The sequence below is a fragment of the Sander lucioperca genome, chromosome 11 (assembly GCF_008315115.2).
Source record: "Sander lucioperca isolate FBNREF2018 chromosome 11, SLUC_FBN_1.2, whole genome shotgun sequence".
NCBI lineage: Eukaryota > Metazoa > Chordata > Actinopteri > Perciformes > Percidae > Sander > Sander lucioperca.
The window spans coordinates 6,760,724-6,783,945 of record NC_050183.1 but is presented as its reverse complement, the minus strand read 5'-3'; the positions used below and the strand labels follow the sequence as shown (position 1 = coordinate 6,783,945).

General features: G+C 40.6%; 1 protein-coding gene across 2 annotated transcripts in view; it reads left to right on the top strand.

The window, feature by feature from the left end:
- xpr1a (xenotropic and polytropic retrovirus receptor 1a) overlaps nucleotides 1-23,222 on the top strand; it is a 71,865-nt gene that overhangs the window by 7,682 nt on the left and 40,961 nt on the right. For both annotated transcript variants that reach the window (XM_031306975.2, XM_036006860.1), the window contains exon 3: nucleotides 249-300. In XM_031306975.2, the coding sequence (XP_031162835.1) occupies nucleotides 249-300 (52 nt within the window). The remainder of the gene's footprint in view (nucleotides 1-248; nucleotides 301-23,222) is intronic.

The following is a 23,222-nucleotide window of genomic DNA, read 5'->3' as shown; positions in this document are numbered from 1 at the left end:
ACTGTAATCTCTTCTTATTTGTACTAGTGTATGTACTGTAAACACACTGTGTGCATTTTATCTGATGTGGAACTGAATCTTTTAAATGACCCCACAGTTCCTCCTTAATGTATACACTAATCCTCTATGCCTCAAATGACTTGACATTAATTTAACATCCTGGCAGAAGCACATCAGTGTACAGACATGTCTTCTGTGTCACCTGAGTGTTTGCAGACAGTGATTTTGTTTTCTCATTTCCTCATCAGGCATTCAAGGATATGCTGTATGCTGCCCAGGACCAAGCCCCGTCCATAGAAGGTAAGGAGACCCCCTGCTTGGATAAACAAACACAGACAGATACTCACCCACAGACATATACACTTGTATACCCACTGCCCTCTGCTCGGGCCTTTTTGGGCATCCCCAGAATAACAGCCCTTCGTCTGCTAAAAATAGGTGGAAATCATTGCTAACATGCTGCCACTCACTCTGTAGGCTATGACTCAACCAGACCAAGGCCATTTACCAAATAATTACCTCCCACCCTACTATCCCAGCTTTTTAACCTGCATGAGGAAAACATGTTTTGAAGCCAAGTTAGAAAGTTGTTTAAGGGAAGGTTTTTATGTTGTACACTTGCTTTGGTTGAAAAGATGTTTAAACTGTCTTGATGAAGTAAACTTTCAGTGGGTTAAAACAACAGTGTATCAGAAGTCAACGTGGCAGACCAGAGCTGGAGTTCAGTGACAGGCAGTGCTGAGTTCTGCTACTCAACACAGCAAAAATAAGATAAGGAAGGCCACTGGCTTTAATTAATCTTTGGCATTAGACTGCAAGTGATGTGTGATGAGGGAAAGAATGTAAACTATTTGTTTTTATTTTAGATACCAGTTTGTGGAGGAGGTAAACAACTTTCTTTAGTTGCAGACTGAGACGTACTTTATGATGTGGTGACGTGCATCTCTGTCTATGCAACTGTGGGAGTGTGTCTGGAAAATGCGCTTGTCCTGAAATATGGCTGCACAAAACTGACCTCTGCCATGCTTGCATGTCCGTGCTGTGATGGGATGAGCATGTGTGCTCATGCCCAAATGAGTGTGTGTGTGTGTGTCGGCCGCTGTAGTTAGGACTGAGCCTTTGTACATGGGGCGCACGCTCAAACAGGTGAGCTACCAGGGTGCCCCTAGTAAAAGATTTTTTTTGTGTTGTGCAACATGCCCTCTTACAGAGCTGCGACTCCCAGAGCTCAGTTCCAGCTGAGCGGTCTCGATATCGATGGGAGTTTGATGCGATTCTGTGTGTGTGTGTGTGTGTTTCTATTGGTATCACTTGTTCCTAAATAGTACATTTAACACTACCATTGTATACGTCTTGTTTGGTGATAACAAATGAGCTGTGTCTCTCCTCCAAGCGCTGTCTCCAGAGGCTGTTAGCCATGCTAGGCGAGCTCAATGTGGATGATAAATGGTTTGCTGTCTCAGGTCTGAGCTGTACCCATGGGTCACTGCTCTGCCTCTGTCAACTTGTCGCAAGATAGGTGAGGCTGTCTTATGTATAGAGACGGGATCAATCAATCAGTAGAAAATCCTACTGTGTCATTTATCCGGTGTCGTTGTGACGTTGCATCAGTCCCCACTCAATCAAATTGATTTGTGTGCTTTTCACACTTTTTTTCACACACCAAAACACTGAAGCAGGCAAGTGCAAAGAAAGGAGTATCAGCAATGGCATTTGTTTTGTAGGAGAGAAGACATCTTTGACCGTATTAATACAGTTGTCTGTCCCTTTTGGTGTTTTTATGGGAAGGCTGTAATGAAAACAGCAGTAGAAGCAGACAAACAGTTATTGAGCCCTGTCTAGTACTTTCTCCTGTGGCTGAGATTTTGTTGACTTTTCATAAGAAAAACAAGATTATGAGCGGTTATAAACTTCAAGCTTACTGCAGCACTTTCTCTTCACATCCACTAGACCCAATCTGTCAAATCTGATTGGATTTAAACTGGGGCAGAACGATATTGGAAAAATGGACTGCATTTATATAGCAATTTTTTCACCTTAGTGGACAAATCAATTTACAATTTCCCTCTTATTCACCAATTCACACAAACACTTCATGCACACCGATGGCAGCTGTGCATGATGCTGGAGCATAAGGAGACATTTTGGGTTTACTGTATTGCTCAAGGATACGTCACCACATGACATATGGACACATGAGGAGCCGGGAATCATTCCCCAACACTGCGATTAATAAACAACCCACTCATCTCCTGAGCCAGTTGTTTCACATCATCTTTTTAAAAATCAAATCAAGAGCAGATCTAGTATGAAGTGAAGGCTTTGCATTGCTTGTTTCATCCAACTAACAGTCTAAAACCATTAATTTTATTGTCATATAAGACGGCTATAAAACAGCAAATCCTCACAATTGAGCTTGGGATTGTTTAGCATTTTTGCTAGATTAATCAATGATCAAAAACATGATTTTTTTTTGCATGCATGCAATGTGATATCAATGGTGAAACAATATATTTAAAACCCTGATTATTTTTATTAAATCCTAATTATAAGGATTTTATTCAAGGGCGCGCCCTGCTCTCTCTCTCGCTCTCTCTCTGTCTGTCTCCTTCCTCATTCATTACAAAAAGCAGCATTTTTGGTATTCAGAAGATGTTTCCCATGCTTGAGGGAGGCAGTTTACTGGGTTATAACTACTTGCTCACCCACTCTGCTCTCTCACTAAACACCCTGCAGTACCTGATAGAGCTGTGTAGATAGACACAACACTGAACAGGCAGCACTTCAAAGCCTCTGTCAGGGCCTCTGCATATGTATCATTGTCAGGTTGTGAGACTATCACGACACATGGCCAACAACATTAACAAAATATGGGTAATGTTCATGGTTTGCTCTTTCCATAAGTACATCATTGTCTCTCATGCTGTGTTATGTGTTGCAGTGCTAGCAGGGCTTTTGTTTAAACATACTTTACACACATTTGCACCTCCACCACAGAGAGCCTCTGTGGGAACATACCACAGAAAATGCACTTCTTTCAGCACCATTTTTAGCCTAATTAATCCTTCAGTTTCAACAAGATGAATGTACAGTAATTAAAAGAGCTTGTGGCAAACAGACACAAAAACACATGCATATGACCCTTCACCCCTCATTGGGATCCTTTGTTCTCATTCCCTCCATCCCTCCATTGGTCCTTGTGTAATTGTAATTAAAACATGCCTGTCCCTGTACTGTGGAGAGCCAGAGGATGACAACAGAGAGAACAGCTGGTTGGATCTCTGGTTCCCCCTGTTCCAACCATTAGAATGAGTTATGCCACAATTTAATCCAGTTAGTCTGCTGATTATTACAGAGATGACAATGGCCCCAGATAATAAACATACAGCTTTAACTGTAATATGTGTGTGTGTGTGTGTGTGTGTGTGTGTGTGTGTGTGTGTGTGTGTGTGTGGGTCATATACTGTCTGTGTGTCATACTATTTCCAGCGATCTTTGCATGCTGCACATGCCAAACGTTCCTATATTTTTATTATGAAGCATTTTTCTAATCCTGCAACTGCAAGTCATTCAGTTGCTGTCTCATTCATTCCGTCATAGTGTCCCTCATTCTGCTACTATGTAAATGGCCAGTCTTCTGCTGTGATGGTATCTGTGCTGGGCTGGAGTAAGGGGGAGATGGCGGTGATGGCAATAGGAGTAAGGGTGGGGCCCCAGTGTAGTACCATGAATACACACACACACACACACACACACACACACACACACACACACACACACACACACACACTGTCCGAGGAAAGGAATGGGGTGCTACGATTGACTTACAGCTCAGGGGACCGGAGAATGGATTTTCTTCTGAATCACAAGGTCTAGATGTCAAAGATGAATGAATCAGACAAAAAAAACTATAATGAAAGGATGATCTCTCATCCATTTCATTAATCATTTACTTTTTTATATCATATAGTAAAGCTCCTTCTTCAGGAAGTACCCTCCTTATTTTCACTGCTGTCTTGTGGCTTGACTGTCAGTTGCCTTATCCCTTTAGGGCTTTTCATGTTTTATGCAGTCAAATCAATAACAGTACAAAAGCAGCGGTGTGAAAATAGGATGCTTGCAGTGCTTCCTTGCGTAGCAATGAATTGCTCCGCCATTTCCATCCAAAACAAATGTGATAGTAGTCACCAAAAAGTTGATGTAGCCTCCAATTTGTTTTATCAAACCCCATCAGTTGTGTTTTATTGTGTTGAAATAAGACGTCCACCTTTATTTAAGGAGTCCTAACCAATCCCTTTTTAAAGAACGAGATAAGGAACACCCAAACTTTTAACCTTGTTAGGTGTTTAAACATGTTTTAGTTAATGCAGGGTCCTTGATCTCTGTCACTAGCCATCATCATAGCCATGTCTCATTCAACCCAGAGACCGACAATCACATCATATAGCACACTGAAATTAAAATATGGTGCAGATTACCTGTGTTTTGCATTGCATGAAACTGCTGCGATAGTGATGTTTAGGAATCAGTGCACTCTATCTGAAACACATACATTTGCATGCCTGTATGTGTGCAGGTTTGTCTCTGTGCTATGGGGCTATTGGGCATGCAGACTTAACATTTGTACAGATAGTTGATGTGCTTAAACACATCCTGGTGTGTCTGGTTTTGGGCCTAGCCCGCCCCAGACCAGACTGTGTTTGTTTTAGTGGTCCAGGGTTGCTGGGCTGCTATCAGAGTAGGAGGAGAGTACAGAGCCTGTCATTTCTTGAAAGTGCAAGATGAAACCACCACTCAAACTGTAAATGAACAGTTACTGTTTGTGATATAGACAAAAGTGGAATAAAATAAATATAAATAAATAAACTGCTAATAACCAGAACAGTAAAAGCTCTGCAAGCACCCATCTTACCACTTGCAAATGAATAATTTTTTTGTCTGTGTGTGCCATCGTACCTACTAATCACCTCAACTACACCTGCCAGCACGTATTTTGCTATTTTCTATTGCTGTACATGCCACTTGCTCGACGGCCATTTTGTCTGCTGTTGACGAACATGATGAGAGTTGAAGGCTGCTAGAATTTAGCACAGTGCTGATTATTATTCTGCTGGTGTATATGATGGAACAGCAGCTGTTATTACTGTTGTTTGTCCCCCTTGAAGTTGGTCCTCGCTCCCCTGTCTGGAATAGCATTCTTCTTCTCTCTTTGGCATGTTGATAATTACATTTTTTTTATTCAAGTAGTCTTCCTTTTTCCTTTTTATATTCAAAAATATGCTGTTTACCATGCCTTTGGTCCAAGCCACTGGATCTGTTTGTTGCCTTTATTTCTTTGTGTTATTGCTCATCAAATATATGTGATAAACAATTATATATATTGTGTATATACTGTATGAATTATAAGCAACCTTGGATGCATCTTTACAGTAGATGAATAAATGAATATGTGCATGTATACACGGAGTCACCCCCCAGCCACAGCAGCCCAAGGATACATGAATAACAGACTCCCAGGCAGCCAGGCTCAGAAACACATACAACTCTATGTGTGGTTAGAAAGATGCAGAGGCAAATGCTGGCAGCATGACAGGAGGTCAAGCAGGCACTGAGACTGTGAGAAAAGCAATAGATGGAAGGGAGACAGATGGAAAGGCAGACAGACAGGTAGAGAGGCCGGCGGGTTCAGCAGGACAGTAGTGTGGCAGCCAGGGTCTCCCTCCCACCAGCCTGCATTATTGATGGGCTCTTTTTCAAGCTGCTGCTCTTACTCGCTTGTGAGCACTAATTGTGTTTTTTTGTGGGGGATGGTTCTTTTTTGGTCCTTAATCTTGGTGCCACCTAGAAAGTAGATATAGAGGAAATCTAAACCAAACTAAATCAAATGGAGCAACACTGAAACACGACAACTATAAGTGAGAAGGAAAGATCCAAACTGAGTGAGACCTTTCAGAGCTCCAAGGACAAGAAAAATTCTATTGTTGCTGCTTCAAGACAAAACCTTATTTATTGTCTATTAAAGTTATATAAGGCTGTTTTTCACTGGCTGTTTCTCTGCTCCATTCCATCAATATTTCCAGGAGAAGTGAAGACGCCTAAGGCTCTTTGTACAGTGGAGATTATTAGTCCACAATAGACTGCCATGGCATCAAGATCATTTCACCTAATTGCCATTCAAACATGACATTTCTTGAGCACCTAATCAAACTTACAGAAGGGGTTTCTCTTCACCCAAGCAGGTTTAGCCTCCCGAGTGGATTTAAACCAGCCTCGATTCTACAAAGCAGTAAAGGATGGAGGTGGCAGTGGATTGTGAGATTGGTCCTTTGATGAGGCTTCAAAGGGTATTAGAGTGGAGGGATGGAGGGGGGGGGGGGTCAGGGTCAATACAAACGTAGGGTCGCTATCCCAAGGTCAGGGACTAATCGACCTGAGGTAATGAAGAACAATGGAAAAGGTGAAAGGTAATTGGATTAAGACAGGGATGAAGAAAGACAGCCAGCATTCTAAGCTTTTAAGTTTTGATGTAATGGTTATAAAAAAATTAAATAAAGAAAAGAGGTTGGAAAAGCAATGATAAATGGATTGAATGGTATTTTCAATGACCAGTCTGAAACAGAAAGAGATAGAAATAGAGAGTGAAAGATCCTTGAGGCAGCAGACAGACAAACAGACTGAGTGGGAGGTCCCTGGGCTCATCTCCAATGCATGTTGCCCTGCATTAGCACTAAAGCCGCCCTGCAAGAGAAAGACAGAGAGCAAAAGAGAACCTTGATAGATAAAAGTCTTCTATCCATCCATCCATCCATCCATCCATTATTCATCCGTGAATTAGATCTCGCCTCAATGAAGTAGAGGAGGAGGAGGAGGGAGAGAGAGGAAAAGGTATGGGTGGGTTTAGAGGAGGATGGATCTGGATTGCAACTGTTGTGATGTTAGGAAAGGGTGAGGAGTTCAGCTGAGGATGTGGCTCCAGCAGGGAGGGTATTTTTAGATTTGGGGCATTTTACAGTCTGAGTCTGGGAGGATAAGATTTCCACTGATGCAAATGTGGCGTTGGCAAAATGGGTTGAAGGGGATTGAGGTGTAGAGAAAAGAGGGCAAAGAAAGGGCCAAGGTTACAGGGGCTGGGGTGCAAGTATAGGAGAAATGATGATGATGTGTTTGTGTGTTTTGGGGAGGGAATGGATCAGGGAGAAGGTTGAAGGAGAGGTTAGAGGTGCTCAGAGGAGTCAAGGTCATCCTGGAGCCCTCTCAGCTCTTAAATGTATTATGAGAGCCTTTAGGGGTTATGGATCCTGTGGTCTACAACTTGTCATTACTGTGCCTCTCTACCCCTGTATGTGTGACTATTAACATGTGTGTGCACATCTGTTCTGATCTTGGCAATGATCTTTATGATCTCCATGCCTTGTGAACATGCTGCCACTCGAATAAGGATGACAGGAACGGGCTGTGATCTCTACATCTTTAAAGACGGATAGAAGCTTTACATAGTTTTCTCAGACGCCAAGCCTTTAGTACAATGAGAATACAATCTTGTAAAGGTTAAATACACAGAAAGCACAAATCATATGATCTGGCTGTTTGCCAGGTGTACAACTGGAGATCATATACATGAAGCACCAGCAGCGATCTCAACAATCTCAAGCATGAGAGGCATGTGAATGTAATGAGATTTGACTCTGTTGATTAGAAATCAGCTGTCGAGGTCTCAAGGGTTAGCTATATTTGTTCAGCATTACTAGGGCTTCCAAACCTTAACCTCTGTTATGAGGCAAGTTATTGTTTTTAATCGACGATGAGAAGCCTAATCAACCGCTTTGGCTGTCTGCCAGCAGATCAGCTAGACTCTGCTGAGTGTAACCAATCAGTCATAGCTGACCGCATGGCATTTATCTAGCAAGGATTCACACCAGGCTGATGGATTAATTTGAATAGTTTTCTGTATCGACTTCATTGCTTGGCTGAAATAAAAAAAATTAAAAAGCTTTGCAGTGAATTGCAATTTGCAGATTTGGATGCCATGTGTGCACTTGTATGGCATCTGTCCTGTATTCAAAGACTGAAACATTCTGAGTAACAGAAAATAACAACACAAATCACAAAGCAGGGAGGTGATAATGAATGGATAGAGCGAAGAATAGAGACATGAGATTTTCTCTGTTGTGTGTTTTGATGTTTTTATCTTCACACACTTCCGCTCTCTGCTGCACTTGCATACAAGACACCCGTACTGTAGACACCCGTACACGCACGCACGCACGCATGCACGCAAGCACGCACGCAAGCACGCACACACGCACGAACGCACACACACATATATATATATGTGTGAGTGAGACTCACAAACAGGACACACAGGCACATAAGGAGCTGTGTGCTACAGGGGGTGTGGGTGTGATTGTGAGCTATAGGCGATGACAGCGAGGCCATATGCTGATTTATTTCTGTGTTTTTTTGGCAATGCAATTAAAGTACAACCAATGAAATCATTACACAGTGTCCACACTGCTGTAACCCCTTAATTATTTTATACATTTTGTTGGGAAATGGGAAAACTTTCATTGCTCTACAAAAGCTCGATTACACAAACATATTTTTTTAGTGTGTCAATTTGTGTTAGATCTTTAATTCTGATATGGAAATGAATTCTCTACAGTAGGATTGGGATTCTCTTATCTGTGTTTGTTTTATTTGCATGTTTGGTGGTTGTATGTGGGTGGGTTTGTACTGTATGTGTCAGTGGGTAGGGCGTTGCAGAAGACACAGTGTCCTTCACTGTACTAGTGTGCTGCATCGTCTCTCTGGAGAAATGGCCAGAACCTGGCTCAGATTGGCTCAGAGGCACGAAAACTTGTTGGAAATGTACCAATCACATATTGGACTGTCTCCTCATCTCTATATTGCTATATTGACTCTCAGCTGATTGTCAACACAATTACAGGCTTCAGCACTACACCTGGCAGCAGAGGGATCTATTTCAGAACTGATATTTGATGGAAACATTTCTCGAGCAGCAGAGACTTTAAATTGAGTCTTGCCCCATGGGGGTCACTTGCAGTGTGCATGATGTGCATGCAATGTGTGTGGATGGTGGGTTACAGAAGTGGCATATATTTGTGTTTGCTGTGGTCTACCTATATTTCATCCTCTACTGTTCTGTCCATGAGTAAAATCAGAGAGACACACTCAGAGAAAGACAAAGAGGTGGACAGGCAGACAGGAGGACTAGTGAGGGCTGAGAATGACAAGATAATATGAGAGAGATAGCATGAAAGAAAAAAGAGAGGTGACATTGGTGGTAATTGGAGGAAAGGAAGCTAAAGCCTTGGGGAGCCTCCTTTCCCAAACGTTACTATTACACATAAAAGATCTGTGAAAAGAGACTGAACTGGAGGCAGAAAATACACGAGAGCCTGGCTAAAGCTCTTTTCATTTGCTTATTCAATAAATTTGGATTCAAATCACATTTTAAGTGCTTTCCAAAGATGGCGGTAATAACTAGTCGTAATTTAAATTTAATACATTTGAGGTCAGGCGGTTGTTCTTTAGGGGGCAGAAGAATATTGGTCCAGATATTATTTTTCCTCTTATTTACACTATTTCACCTTCTTCTAATCCAGAGGCAAGAGGAGAGAGAGATATTAATAATTTACAGCTATTGTTTCCTCCCGGACAACCCGTCTGTTTTTATATTAAATGTTGAATTATTAACAGTGTGTGAGATTGGAAATATGGTGGATCTCCCTCCTGATGCTCATGAGTGTTCAAAAACTGTCCTGTCCCTCACTGTCAGCCACAAGAGTGTCAAAAACAGGTAGGTGGTTAAGTAGGAGGTACATTAAAGTAGCATAAGAGTATTTTATGGTTGCACGGTATATTAGAAACAAATGATGAGATTAGACACTAAAAGACAACTCCACTGTGTGTTAGCTTACACCCCCCGACACATGTTTCTCTTTCAATGTCTCTCTAGAGTAGAGACACCATATCAGGACCGTAAGTGCTAATCATTCTTAACAATTCCTGTTACCCAACCCTGCTACCATATGCTGACCTCAGGGAATATGCATATTTTATATCTTCCTCAACATGTGACTAATGTATTCATGGTATTCAAGGTTGACTCACTGTTAGGGTCGAGTCTTGTGTGTACATTGCATTTTTACTGCACATTTCTGCCTGATGGTATGTTCTCTGACTCCTCTCCATGACTGCCATCTAAAGAAGTGTCCTATTGACTTCTAACCTACTATATTATAAAAGAGAGACACTCCTTAGTGGCTTTTCAGTAGAAACAACAGTTTGTCTCTGTTTTGCATTTCGTCCTCAGGGCGAACTGCACAGCTTCTTCTTGACAAGTTCCATCTGATAATTAGGCCTCATAATCACCCTATTAGTATGCAGCTCAATTGAGCAGAGAACAGTTTATTGTTCCCCCTGGCATGAGCAGCAGCCAGGATTATTGTAAATTTGTTGTTTGGGTTTTTATGAGAATGAATCATACGTGTAATGGTTTAAATTGCTTCATTGTTAATCTCAGAAGCATTTATTTTTTAATAAATATACATTATAGCAGTTGTAATAAACCATCTAGTCTATTAGGATGCATTGTCATATTTTTGAAAGCATATCACTGGGATCTGGGGAGTGTCACCATGTTTCAAAGTTGGTTTTACTGTAGGATTGCAAGTAGGGATGCACTGATACTGATGCCAGTATTGGGTATCGGACCGATGCCGTGCTCATGTTCTCGTACTTGTAATCATAAAATGACTCCCATACTACCACACCCGATACCACCTCATAGCAACGTGACATTAACTTCTCTGTCGAGCAGGTATAGGTGACTGAGGAGGATCATTGTCAGCTGTTTGGAGATGTAAAAATAACAGAGGCTCTTACCCGATACATGATTGCACTTGACGACCAGCCATTGTCAGTCGTTAATAATACTGGGTTTCCAGGTCTTCTCAGCGTAGGCTACTGGAGCCGAGGTATGAGATTCCCAGCCGTCACCACATCACAGAAACCGTGTTTCCAAAGCTGCATAACTTTGTGAAAAAACACATCAGCAGCCCGTGAGCTTCACCACTGATATTTGGAGTAGCAGTGTCAGCCCAATATCTTTCAATAGCTTAACAGGCATACCAATGAAGAAAGCGATATTTCAACCTGTTCCTCTACACAGTCCTGTTTTAACAACCACAGCGCTACTCTGCAAATAGCGTTTTTTTTTTGTTTTTTTTTTTTAAAAACAAACGAGCTAAAACGAAAGCTGTCGGATTGTAGTCTAACTGTTTATAGTTTGCCACAATTCTTTAAATTTGGACAAAATCTTGTGTCACTAGCTCAGGGAAATGTCTAGCCCATGGGCACTGAACTTTGAACAGAAAAAAAGGCATGGTACTACTTTGAAAACACTGCTTTATTCTAATTGACAACAATATCAGGGCAGGCCAAAATCATCTGTGTGTCTGAAAACACCCTCAGACCCCAGAGGGATTATTAAGTACTCGTATTGGTACTCGGTATCGGCGAGTACCCAAATGAAATTACTTGTACTTAGTCCTGAAAAAAGTGGTATTGGTGCATCCCTAATTGCAACCTTATTTTCTGTCCCTTTTTTTTGTGGACACACAAAGCCGAGCTGAACTTTCCCCATAACAGTTACCATGGCATCGTAGAAAGAGAACAGAATCACTTGAGCCTTGTTTTGTTCCTGTGACTTTCAGCACCCAAAAACAATAACTAAATGTAGAACTAAGGACTGGGGTGCTAGGTTGAATTTTAATGCTGTCTCGTAAAAGCATGCTGATACCAGTGGTTGTGTTAGACTTTTCATTTCTCATTGTCCGTCATTTTGACACTGCAACCATTGTGCCCAAAAAGGCAAATATGTACATTATCAGTATTACTTGCTTGTTCTTTATCCTCCACTGCATCAATCCCTCTATTTTCTTTTTATGCTTTTTAAAGAAACTTCGTACACTCAGCTGCCGTGATATTTTGCAATGGTATGTAAGCGCATAGCCGCTGCAGAATTATGAGCGCCGCTGCTAAAATTCACGCAGTCTTTAATATGCTGTTTTGATTGTTTGTATCGCGTTGCTCTCATGCATGGTGTAGCCAGTTACATTGATTATAGTGGAAGCGTACCGTTGCAGCAGCCACTCCACAAACGGTCTGCATACTCTACGTGTTCAATGTAGCCTGCCTGCCTCTCCACACACACACATGGAGCGGAGCAGAGGAGAGACAGGTGAAGTGAAGATTACGTTACCAGTTACAAACAGGTTTGAAATACTTAATGTTGTGGCAGATCGCCCTCAGTGTTCTAATCTGTCAAAATGATGGACGGCCTTCAGATTTTTTTTTTATTGTAGGGCTTGGCAGTCTGTCAACTTTTCAATGTATATTGATATAGGATAAGACAATACCGTTTATACCGGTATATTATTTATATATTTGGTAGTTTTCATTCACAAAAAAAGAACAACTACAAAATATTCTGTGAAAATACATTTGCAAATCAGACTTAAAATGTGTGTTTGCCTTTTTGTTGTGCTTTTTATTCATAGTATGAAATTGTTTTGTTTTGGCTTATTTATTTTTCGTGACTCAAGAGGTGTGTATAGGTGTGTAGTGTGTGTGTGTGTGTGTTTATGTTTGTGTATACAACCCAGGTTAACAAGGAGCAGGTCAGATCTTCAAGGGTTGATATGTCTACCCTTAAAAAAAAAACACAGCCATACTGTTTGCTGCAGGGCTTTAGGAGGCTCAGGCACACACACACACACACACACACACACACACACACACACACACACACACACACACACACACACACACACACACACACACACACACACACACACACACACACGTACACACACACACACACACACACACACACACACACTCTGGCTCTGGATGCTCTTTAGTTTGTATGTCACCATACATATTCTACCCAGCATGCTCGCAAACAAGCCACATGTCCCATGCAATTGTTTGTAATTGTTTGATAACTGCATTCAGTTGTTCATTGTAAGATTAAACAATATTTAGATGATGCTTATTAAATCTTAATATTTTGAAAACGAGCTGAAATAAGTCACGATTAGTGACTGAAATGCTATTTTCTTCATGAATGCTTTGTAAAAATAACAAAAAAACTGGTACTCTGCTCATGTAAATCATCTTAATGATATGACTCAAGCACTACAAGGTTAGCATAGCTTCTAATCTGATTGAGTCAGGAAATTGCTCCTAATCTAATAATATCAAGTATTGAATTCCTTCCTCTCTGCCTGGGCAAAGGTAGAATGGACAGTATGATGGCTCATTCATACGTTAGAGTTACAGTATTACAATAAAGAAATGGAAACAGAAGTACCAATGGGAAAGTTGAGCTGCTAAATTGCTTTCAACTTTAACCTGAATTAACTTTACCTACAACAATATTAATTTTTTTTATGTTGGTAGCTCAGTTGTAATACTAAATCAAGTGCTCATTGAGAATATTTCCAATATAAAAAGCCTGCTTATTTTCAGATAAGCATCCCCATAGTGAGAAAACTAGTCACTACTTCCACTAATCACTACTTTGTTTATGGTTGGAATAAATATTTACCTCAGCTTAGTGTTACAATGTTGCGCTATCCAAATAGAATCTTGCCATGACAGTAGTACGCTGAAGCATTAGCGAACAGCTAACATGTCAAGTACATATGCGACACTAATGTGTTGATTCATTGTGTTGATTTTACCTTTGATATCTACTTTTTATAATCTTTGAAGCCCTAAATGTCTTCGCTTCTTTCCTCTTTTATTCATTTTCTTTTTCCATCTCGTACTACCTTCTCACCTCTTTATTACCTCAGCCACCAGGTTGAACCTCTCTGCTTCTATTCCTCCTTCATTTGTCCTTCTCTTTTTCACCATTCTTCTACCACCTCTTTTGCATTCATCCACATAGAATAACCATGTTACAGAAGGTTAAACACGGCTGAAAATGGAATATCTCTGTGACTTATAACATATTATTGGTCTGTGCTCTTTATATAATGCATTCAAGATGTGCCTGGCTATAATGTCAGCCCTAGCCTGAATGCAGTTTCCAGACACTGCAAAATGTGTTTCTCCCTCTCTGAGGAAAATGGCTTGTTTCATGTCTGCTAATCTGCTAGCTTCTTAATATCTGCCATGGTACAGAAAAATGTGTTTGTGTGTGTGTTTCTAAATGTTTTTCTCCTTACATTTCAGTTAATTTTGTCCTCAAAGTGAAGCTGTTTAGTGTGACTCTTATCGAGAGGCTGCAGCTGCTGTTGTGAGAATACCAGGGCAGCCTGGAGGGACACCTTCACACAAATGCATGTGCACACACACACCTTGGTTTACCCACACCAAGCTGACTAAGGCACACGCCCCTAAACACGCATGAATAATAGCATGTTGTTATATTTACCTGCAATACGATATAGCTGAGGGATTCTCTTGAGAAAGAAAGAGCATCTCATTAATTGTACGCAAATTAGGTGGCACGCTGCAGTTCTTCAAGTTGTCATTTTTTTTTAAATCTAGTGATCATCAACCATGACAATAATAGTGATCTGTTGTTTACACAGGATTTTGACTGTGTGCTACTAACATTACCATCAAGAGGCATTCAAACATTCAAAATGTCAGGTGCTGAGTTTAAGTAGAACTGTAGTGTACTGCATATAAATAGCATGCAAAATACCAATATTACATAAATCTTTTAATGCTGTATATGATGAGGCTTGGCAGATGAACTTCAGGAACTGAAGCAAAAAAGGAAACTACTTGAGTCAGACATTCAACAACCTGAGCAGTCTGCTGATAGTTTGCAGAGAAGGCAGAGGCCACACAAAATATGACATTTATTGTTAAGTAAAATAACCCCCAACAAAAAGCAAAGAACAAGGGAGCTAGCCTGTCAGATTTAGGCAAAGCCATTGAGGAGAAATTAAAAAAGATGAACGACTAGACCCAGGTAATGAGTTCAAACATACCATGATGGTATTTTTTTTCAAAACCCTTTAGTTGAGTTGACAATGCATTAGATGCTTGAAAGAAATGAGAAATGTCAGTCTGAGCTTAAGCCTACATACTTAGTGTATTTTGACACATTGTTTTCCAGACTTGCATCCACTTGGTCATGTAAATTGTATTATGGGTTCTTGAAAAGTCATGGAAATGTTTTTAACTTTTGTCCAGGAAAAGGTGTAGGAACCCTATCCATGCTGTCGGTGTGCTGGCTATAACATTACCTCTCTGACCCGCTTTGTTAATGCCGTGGCCACCCTGTAGGTTAATGGATGCTGAATTTCCTCCACCTCTACAGTGCAGCTTCGCTGTGTCTGCCGTGGTTACAGTAGTGTAACCTGGGCTCTTATTCTGCTTAGATTAATGGCCCCGGGCTTGGACTATTGACACAACACTTATCTTGTTTTTATGAGTCCAGCAGCTTCTATCTATAAACCTTAGAGGCACACGTGTGCACAGACACACACATAAGAGCTCACACACAGACGCTTACCTCACTGTGGCTCCTACACATACAGTTCAGTTACAGTTATAAATGCTGTTTACTCTTTGTAACACAATTGATGTTTCCATCCCTAGGGTTAGGGTTAGTGTTAGTATCTGAGCTTAAGATAATGTGTAGGGCTGAGCTGGCCGTTTTACACAGAGCACCCCTCACACTTCTGAGGAGCAGACTGCAGAGTGACAGACAATGCTTTTTGATTCTCTGGAGATGGAAGGTTTCATTAAATTGCATTTTTGCAACAGCCTTGTTAGAAATCCCTGCACCATTGGTGGATTGTAACTGAATAAATGTACTAAAATACAATTTTGAGGTACTTAGTCTTTGTATTTTAAACTACTTTATACTCAATATTGAACTTTTGACTCCACTACATTTATTTGAAAAATGTTTTTTTTGCGTATCTAGATTAAAACTAAATATAATCAACTAATAAATGATGGTTGATTATGGTTGCATCTCTGAGTAGTATGCCACCTGTTGCTGTTCCTGTTTATTTGCATGTTTACATTCAGTTTACTTATTATTTTTTTACTTTGCCTGAGTTATGCTAGCTAACTCACTCTGCTTCAGGTATTTGAGTCAAGCTAAATACAAATGGGTCCATATTAGAATTGTTAATTGTACTGTTAAGATGAAACATATCAATTTCCTCATGGTTTTTAGATGACCAGTCCTTATGACTGCCCCTGACTTTTCTTCTAGCACCACTGTGACTTTTACATTTGAGGATTTAAGTGAAGTGCCTCAACAACTATTGGATGGATTGTCATGTTATAGTCTTATAATTACAACTTTTCAGTGATCATTTAACATTTCATCTAGCACCATCATGAAGTCAAAATTAACTTAAAGCACTGCTGTTCCTATTTAAAGCCTCACAGAGCTGATAGTGTGGCTGTAGACTTTGTTAAGAGTTGGATGTCCTTTCAACACAAACAATTGTAAAGAAAGACACCAGCTTGTTAAATACAGTTACAGAGAAGGTTCACCAAGCTCTGTGTATCAGTAATGTTTGTATTGTTATGCAGCTTTGCAGCAGATCAGAGAGAATAAGAATAAGAATGAGCGGATGAGATGTCCCTGTAGGCTTCGCTTCCTCTGTACCTGGAGGATCAAACACAAAGAGTGAACCAAACATTACAGGAGCTGTCGGCAACAGTTAGGCTAACAGATTGCCTTGCCCAAACTTATGTCTGTCAAAGTAAGGTGTGTGTGTGTGTGTGTGTGTGTGTGTGTGTGTGTGAGAGACAGCGAGAGAAGAGAGGACAGGAATTGGTGTGATACAAACTATTACACCTGCACCACATGCAACCTATATGAGTCTATGCTGAGCTCTGTTGGCCAGTGTATGCTGAGACACACACACACACACACACACACACACACACACACACACACACACACACACACACCCGCAATGGGTCTGATGAGCAAATATGCTGGGCAATAATATGCTCCAATAGAACTGTGTTTTCATCTGTCAGATCCAAATAGCTTACGATGCAAGCTGCTGAGTCCTACCAGACCAAATTGAATATGTTCGGTGTCATGCTGGTTTACACTTCACAGCTTAGAGACCATGTTTTTCTGCATGGATAGAATAGTTTAAATTATATTTTCCACAGTTTGAGGAAGAAATGGTAAAATGTAGATTGAGACAGATTAGAAGAGCACAAATAGTCCTCTGGATACCGCAAGAAAATAAAGTTTGAGGGTTCAATAATAACCTCTGATATACTGCAACAGAAATGATTGGATTTAAGAGAAACAGTGACTGCTTTATTGAGTAGTTTATTGAAATCCAAATAAACAAAACAGAGTACCAGACACTCAGGTACAGTAGGTAATGTAATGTGCTCTAGGCTGGGTTTGGGTGGTTTTTAACCTCTTAAATCCACAGATATTATACAGACAATCGGGCATTCACTGAGCTAGTTGGCTGATAACTCCCCGCTCAATTGCAGCTGCTTGACATCAGTCATGATTGGCTAAGGTCGGAGTTGATGCTTGTGATTGGTTGATGGTGGTTAGATACAGGCTGCTGATGCTAGCCACACAGTTGCCTGGATACAGCCATCCCTCACTGTGTTAGTGGCCTTGGCAAAGTGACGGACAGCATAAGTGCTCTGCAGAGGAATTTGTCAGTCTGTTGATTCTGCTGAGAATGTCTTTATCCGTCTTTGTAAAGGATCTGTATCTGTGACTGTACTGTATCTCTTCATCTCTTTTATTCTCATTTTGTTCCTCTTGTTTGCTATATGCATTTGTCATTGTATTGACCCATAAGCCTAAAATGTACAGTACAATACACAAGTGGTCCAGAAGTGGACAAACAGTTTCTCAAATTCTTGTTATGTTAATTCAAACACCTCTAATGTTTATTTATTTGTATCCTGTTAGTGTTGAACCCTAAGGATTGTGGTGGTCTATCACTTCAATCCAGAGCAGGATATCTTGTCAAACTGCCAGGAAATGTGTTTTGGATATTCATGGTTCTCAGAGCAAGTTTCCTAATGTTTGTGTCACTCACATGACCTTTATTGTAGTGCAACCATCAGGTTGGATTTCCATTAAATGTGCTGTGGACATTCATTGTTCTTAGAAGATGGGTCTTATTTTGCAGCAATGACCAACTTACTATATATAATCTCATATGTGTAATACATTATCATTTTGTCACTTCTATTTGTTAAGACCAAAATCAGTAAGGTAGAAAGAGTACTCTTGTTTGGGCTGTGGCCACTTACTGCACTATGTGGTTCCTTCTTCAGTAATTGCATGCTCTGGCCACACTCCAGACTCTGAGCCCAGCAGACCGCCTGCTAAATGTTTGCTCTTGGTGGACAGACAGGGGACTCCAGGACTCCACATTCTCCTGGACACTTTTGGTGTGTGTGTGTGTGTGTGTGTGTGTGTGTGTGTGTGTGTGTGTGTGTGTGTGTGTGTTGTGTGTGTGTGTGTGTGTTGTGTGGTGTTGCTCGTTTTCATCTCCCTGGGAGGTTAACCACAGACTGCTGCCATCCCGTGAGGATCTTCTGCTGTTGATTCATATTTCAAGTGTTGACCGTGCACACACACACACGTTCACAAAAATCCACAAACCGCATTTTGCTTTAAGAAACATAAGATAGTCTTCTAACCTTTACGGCCATGTCTATTACTAAGAGAAAAGTGCAGAGGCAGGAGGAGAATGTGAAAGCGAGATAAAGTCATGAAAAGAGAGAATACAGAGAGGTAGACATTTAGGGAATAAGAGCAGTAGAGAGAGAGAGAGAGAGATTTATGATAGTGCTCTGCAGTCATTTATCTGTGGACACACAAAGTAGATTAACTCATTAAACTTAATGTGCTCAGTGGTCAGTTGAGTGGCCAGCGGAGCATAAACAGACCTACAGATGGTTCTCCACAACTGGACTGTAGTTAAATAGGACCATTACGCTGTCCCTTAACCTACTTTATCACCTGCTGTGAGTCGGACATGTGCAGTTCACAGCAGCAGAAGCATTGAGGAGGGTCTATATGTATTTTTATCTGTGAGATTATTCAAACTGATCTCGCCTACCTGCATTGCAATGTTCTCTACAGACATGACTAAATGACTTTCCGTCAGCTCTCGGTGTTAACGCCACCTCAGCTACCTCAGTCCTTCCCTCTCTGATTATCTCTCAAGGCCATTGACATGCTCCCGTTGAACCCTCGCCTCAGTTGCCTTGACAACTGTTCTTGCACTGGGCGGGGTACCTCTCACTTTCCCAGTGATGGTGCGATAAGTGCAACAATTATGTAAATTCTGTCCAACCAAAGTGTTTTTTTCAGCTAGCTGAAAAGCTCTCTGCCCGATGCTTTCAGCTCTTAAGTTCTGAAGTTAACAATCCGTCATGAATTGTTGTATTATTGCACGCCTCTGATTCTATCTTTTTTTCATTCTCTCTCTATTTCACACATCATTTTTGGAGCAAGGAGATAGACGGAAACAGGCAAACTATCCATCTAGATAAGTGGATAGATGCCATATTAGATATACAGATAGATCAGCACTTTCATATTCTTAAGATATAGTGAGACATATCTAGATACTGTATACTGTCTATACAAAGGAATATATATATATATATATATATATATATATATATATATATAGAGAGAGAGAGAGAGATATATAGAGATGGATACCATAGTTGTGTCCAAAAGTACACTCCTATCATCATTTTCAGTCATCACTGATAGGTGTAAACTCTTACTTAATCTTTATATCTATAAAATGCCATGGACACTTCTTTTTTGAGGACACTATATAGTGCATGTGTTTCAGACTGAGAATTGGGACACTCAGATAAAATGGCGAGGGCAAATGTGGTACACTATAGGTGGACAATAGAGAGTCATTTTGGAGACAGTCATATTAATTATATTTGGCTGCAGTAGCTATTTTGAGTGTAGTCATAATTTTAGATGCTTTTTCATGGTATTAATGATATAGCTAACGTTTAATTCAACTTTTTTGTCCAAAGACTGATTTGATTATGTCTCAGCCCATAAAACTAATCTGGCTACTAATGTATGCTAAGCAATATGTGGTTATGTTTTGTTTTGCAGATTTATTTTAAAGGATATCTTACATTTCTTCTGTTGACTCTCTTAAGTCACGCATAACTTTAGGTGTAGGCCTATTTGCAGCATATTGCCTAATCCTTGTTGGAGCAACAAATGTCTTCAATTTTTTCATTCATGTTTTGTATTCACCAGTCATGCTCTGCTCTTTCATATCATCTGTTTAGAACCGAACTGTGTTGTTTAACATAATCCTGTTAGCGATGCTTTAGTTATGGCTGTCTGTGTATGTGCATATGTGCATTTTGAGAGAACTCTTGTTCTCGCTTTCAATAACAACCCTGTCCCTAAGAGACAACCTCTCAGGGGCTGCCACAGTCACTCCAGCCCTGTTGCAGCAGAGTTTGTCTTTGGCACGAGTTCTACTGCTGGTACGAGGCTTAAAGTGTCTCCCTGGAGAGCTAAGGCTTGGATCCTGGCCTGTCGATGTGTTGCCATTCTTCTCCCTGTTGTCTCTGCAGCTTCACCACTTTCTGAATCAAAAACCAGATTTAACTGTTTGTAATGTATATCTTACTCTATACCTTTGGATTAAAACAGAATGGTAAAATATGTTAGAGAACTGTTGTCATTGTAGAGAGTAAAAAATAATGTATTAGAATTGCATCTATATGGTAAATTATGACATAGTTGAGAGAGGGAGTTTGTGTGTGTGTATTAACTTATATTAGTTAAATGTTACAGTTTTATTGCACAACTAAACCCACAAACTGTGTGAAAATATAGTTCCACCAGTGGAAAAAGGGAGATTCAGTGGGACCATGTTTGTTGCCAAATGCATGTGTGTTTGTTTGCACATTGGTAGATGCTTGGTTGAAAGGGCTCTTTTGAACTTTTGGGCAGCGCTGGTCTTTTGTTGTCGCCCACGCTCTCACTCACCCAGCATCCACCCATCCTCTCCTGCCTCATCTCCCATCCTCCAACCACAGCCTCTTTAATCTACCCTCTGGTGGAGGAGGAAGGTGTGTGTGTGTGTGTGTGTGTGTGTGTGTGTGTAGGTCCCACAGTAATGTACAATGCCAGTGTACAATGGCACAAATACAACCAGTTCATCAGTAGCAATTTGACCTTTCACCTTGTGTGTTGTTGCCATTCATTGTGTTACTGGCCCACCATGTTCACATAAGCAGTCTGAACACTGGAGAGTGCTGCTTGTAAATGGGAATTGCACATGTGCTCACACACACACACACACACACACACACACACACACACACACACACACACACAAAACGTGACATACTCTATAGCAGATCAATGTTGCCCCTGGTGTCCTAACTAGCTGTAGAATGACATTAGAATACTAATAACCACAATATCAACCGCAGAGGTCCCAGTTGATAAAGGTCACTATAGACGGGACACTGCGGGAGCTCGGTGTGTGTCACAGAAAACACATTGTCCTGGAATCAATCCGAGAGCTTCCTACAACTTTGAAATTACAAAGTGACGAAAGCTGTTTTTGTGTTGAGAACTATTCTATAATTGCTTAATCGATTAGGTGAGTGACAGAAAAGATATTGCAAACTCTTTTGACAATTGATAAAACGTTTAAGTAATTTATAAGGCACAAAATGGTGACATTTCCTCTGGTGAGGATTTGTTGCTTTTATCTTTTAATATCTTTAGGTTTTTCAAATGTTGGTTGGACAATACAAGCAATTTGAAAATGACGTCTTTGGCAATGGGTTTTATAAGATATATTAGATAAATTATAATGATCTGTTAATAAAAAATCCCCAGATTAATTGATAATGAGAATCATAGTAATATCAGTGCTAGAATGTTTGCGTTAGGTCCAATGCTGAACATTCATAAATTACTAAGATGAATGAAAGGACTGTGCTGTTTTTTATCTTCTGGTCATGTGCGTAATTAGACGTGAAATGGGTCTAAGGATTTCCTTGTTAAGGATTTTCCAGAGGGACAAACAGGACATAATAGGATTCTCTACATTGACATCCAGCTGTATCCATGGTAATACAATGAGGCGCCCATTACAGGGCCATACAGTAACGTACACACACATACGTACTGCACACATGCAACACACACAGAGCCTCATTAGGAATTGCAAAGGGAGGGGCTGAACCCTCCTCCTCCTTGAGCTGAACAGAGGAAAAATTAGATGAGAGGTGGATGGAGACACAAGGAAGACCATGTCACTTCAAAAACAAAGCGCTGTGGTGATTTGCTGTGATTGCACATCAAAGAGATGCTTTTAGTGGTAAATGTAGGTGAAAGGACTTTGTGTAGATGCTTAGTTTCATAGCTTATAATGTATTCTGTGATTGTAGAATATCAGAGCTCATTTAAGGGAGAAATTAACTTTATCTACCCTTTTTAGGTCTCTCAGCAGACGTCTTGTTTGTCACCTGCTCTGTTTTCTGGCCTCTATTCCTCTCCTGCTGGCCCCGAGGCCAAAGTCCACTCAGCTATAATCACTGCCTGCCCACACAGGACCTTTGCACTGTCACTGCTACTGTTGATACAGAGTAAGGATTGCAGCTGTTTGGAGTCCTTTGCAGGATGGTTCATAGGCTAGACAGACAGCTGGGGGAAGTGTAATGTAAGAAATGTCTGTAAGGAGACTAATATAATTCAGAGTGAACCTAAGATAAAGTTACAAGTGCTTATTGCCTGAAGTCTGTGTTTGCCTGAAGCACCATACAGGCAAAGATGTTGAACTGGATTAAAGTTTCCTGGCTGTGACACAGGAGCTGGGTGTGTGAACATTTATCAGTTAGAGAATAGCCATGGTCTGTGTTTCTATGAGGACAAGCTATGCTTTCTGTGTAATTAATTAACTAAGCGTAATTAATTGCCTCCATTCTTGTGTAAAATCACCATTTAAAGTCTAAATTTACAAAGGTCAGATTGTGCTGCTGGCTGTGCAGCAGGGTTGAGACCTGTAGATCCAGCAGGGCTGCTACTGCCACATCCATCACATTAGGTGTTTGAGCACAGCTCTGCTCTGTGGCATTTTACGCTCCTTAAAGGACAGTTGAAGCTTGCTCTAATAAATAAGCCTTCA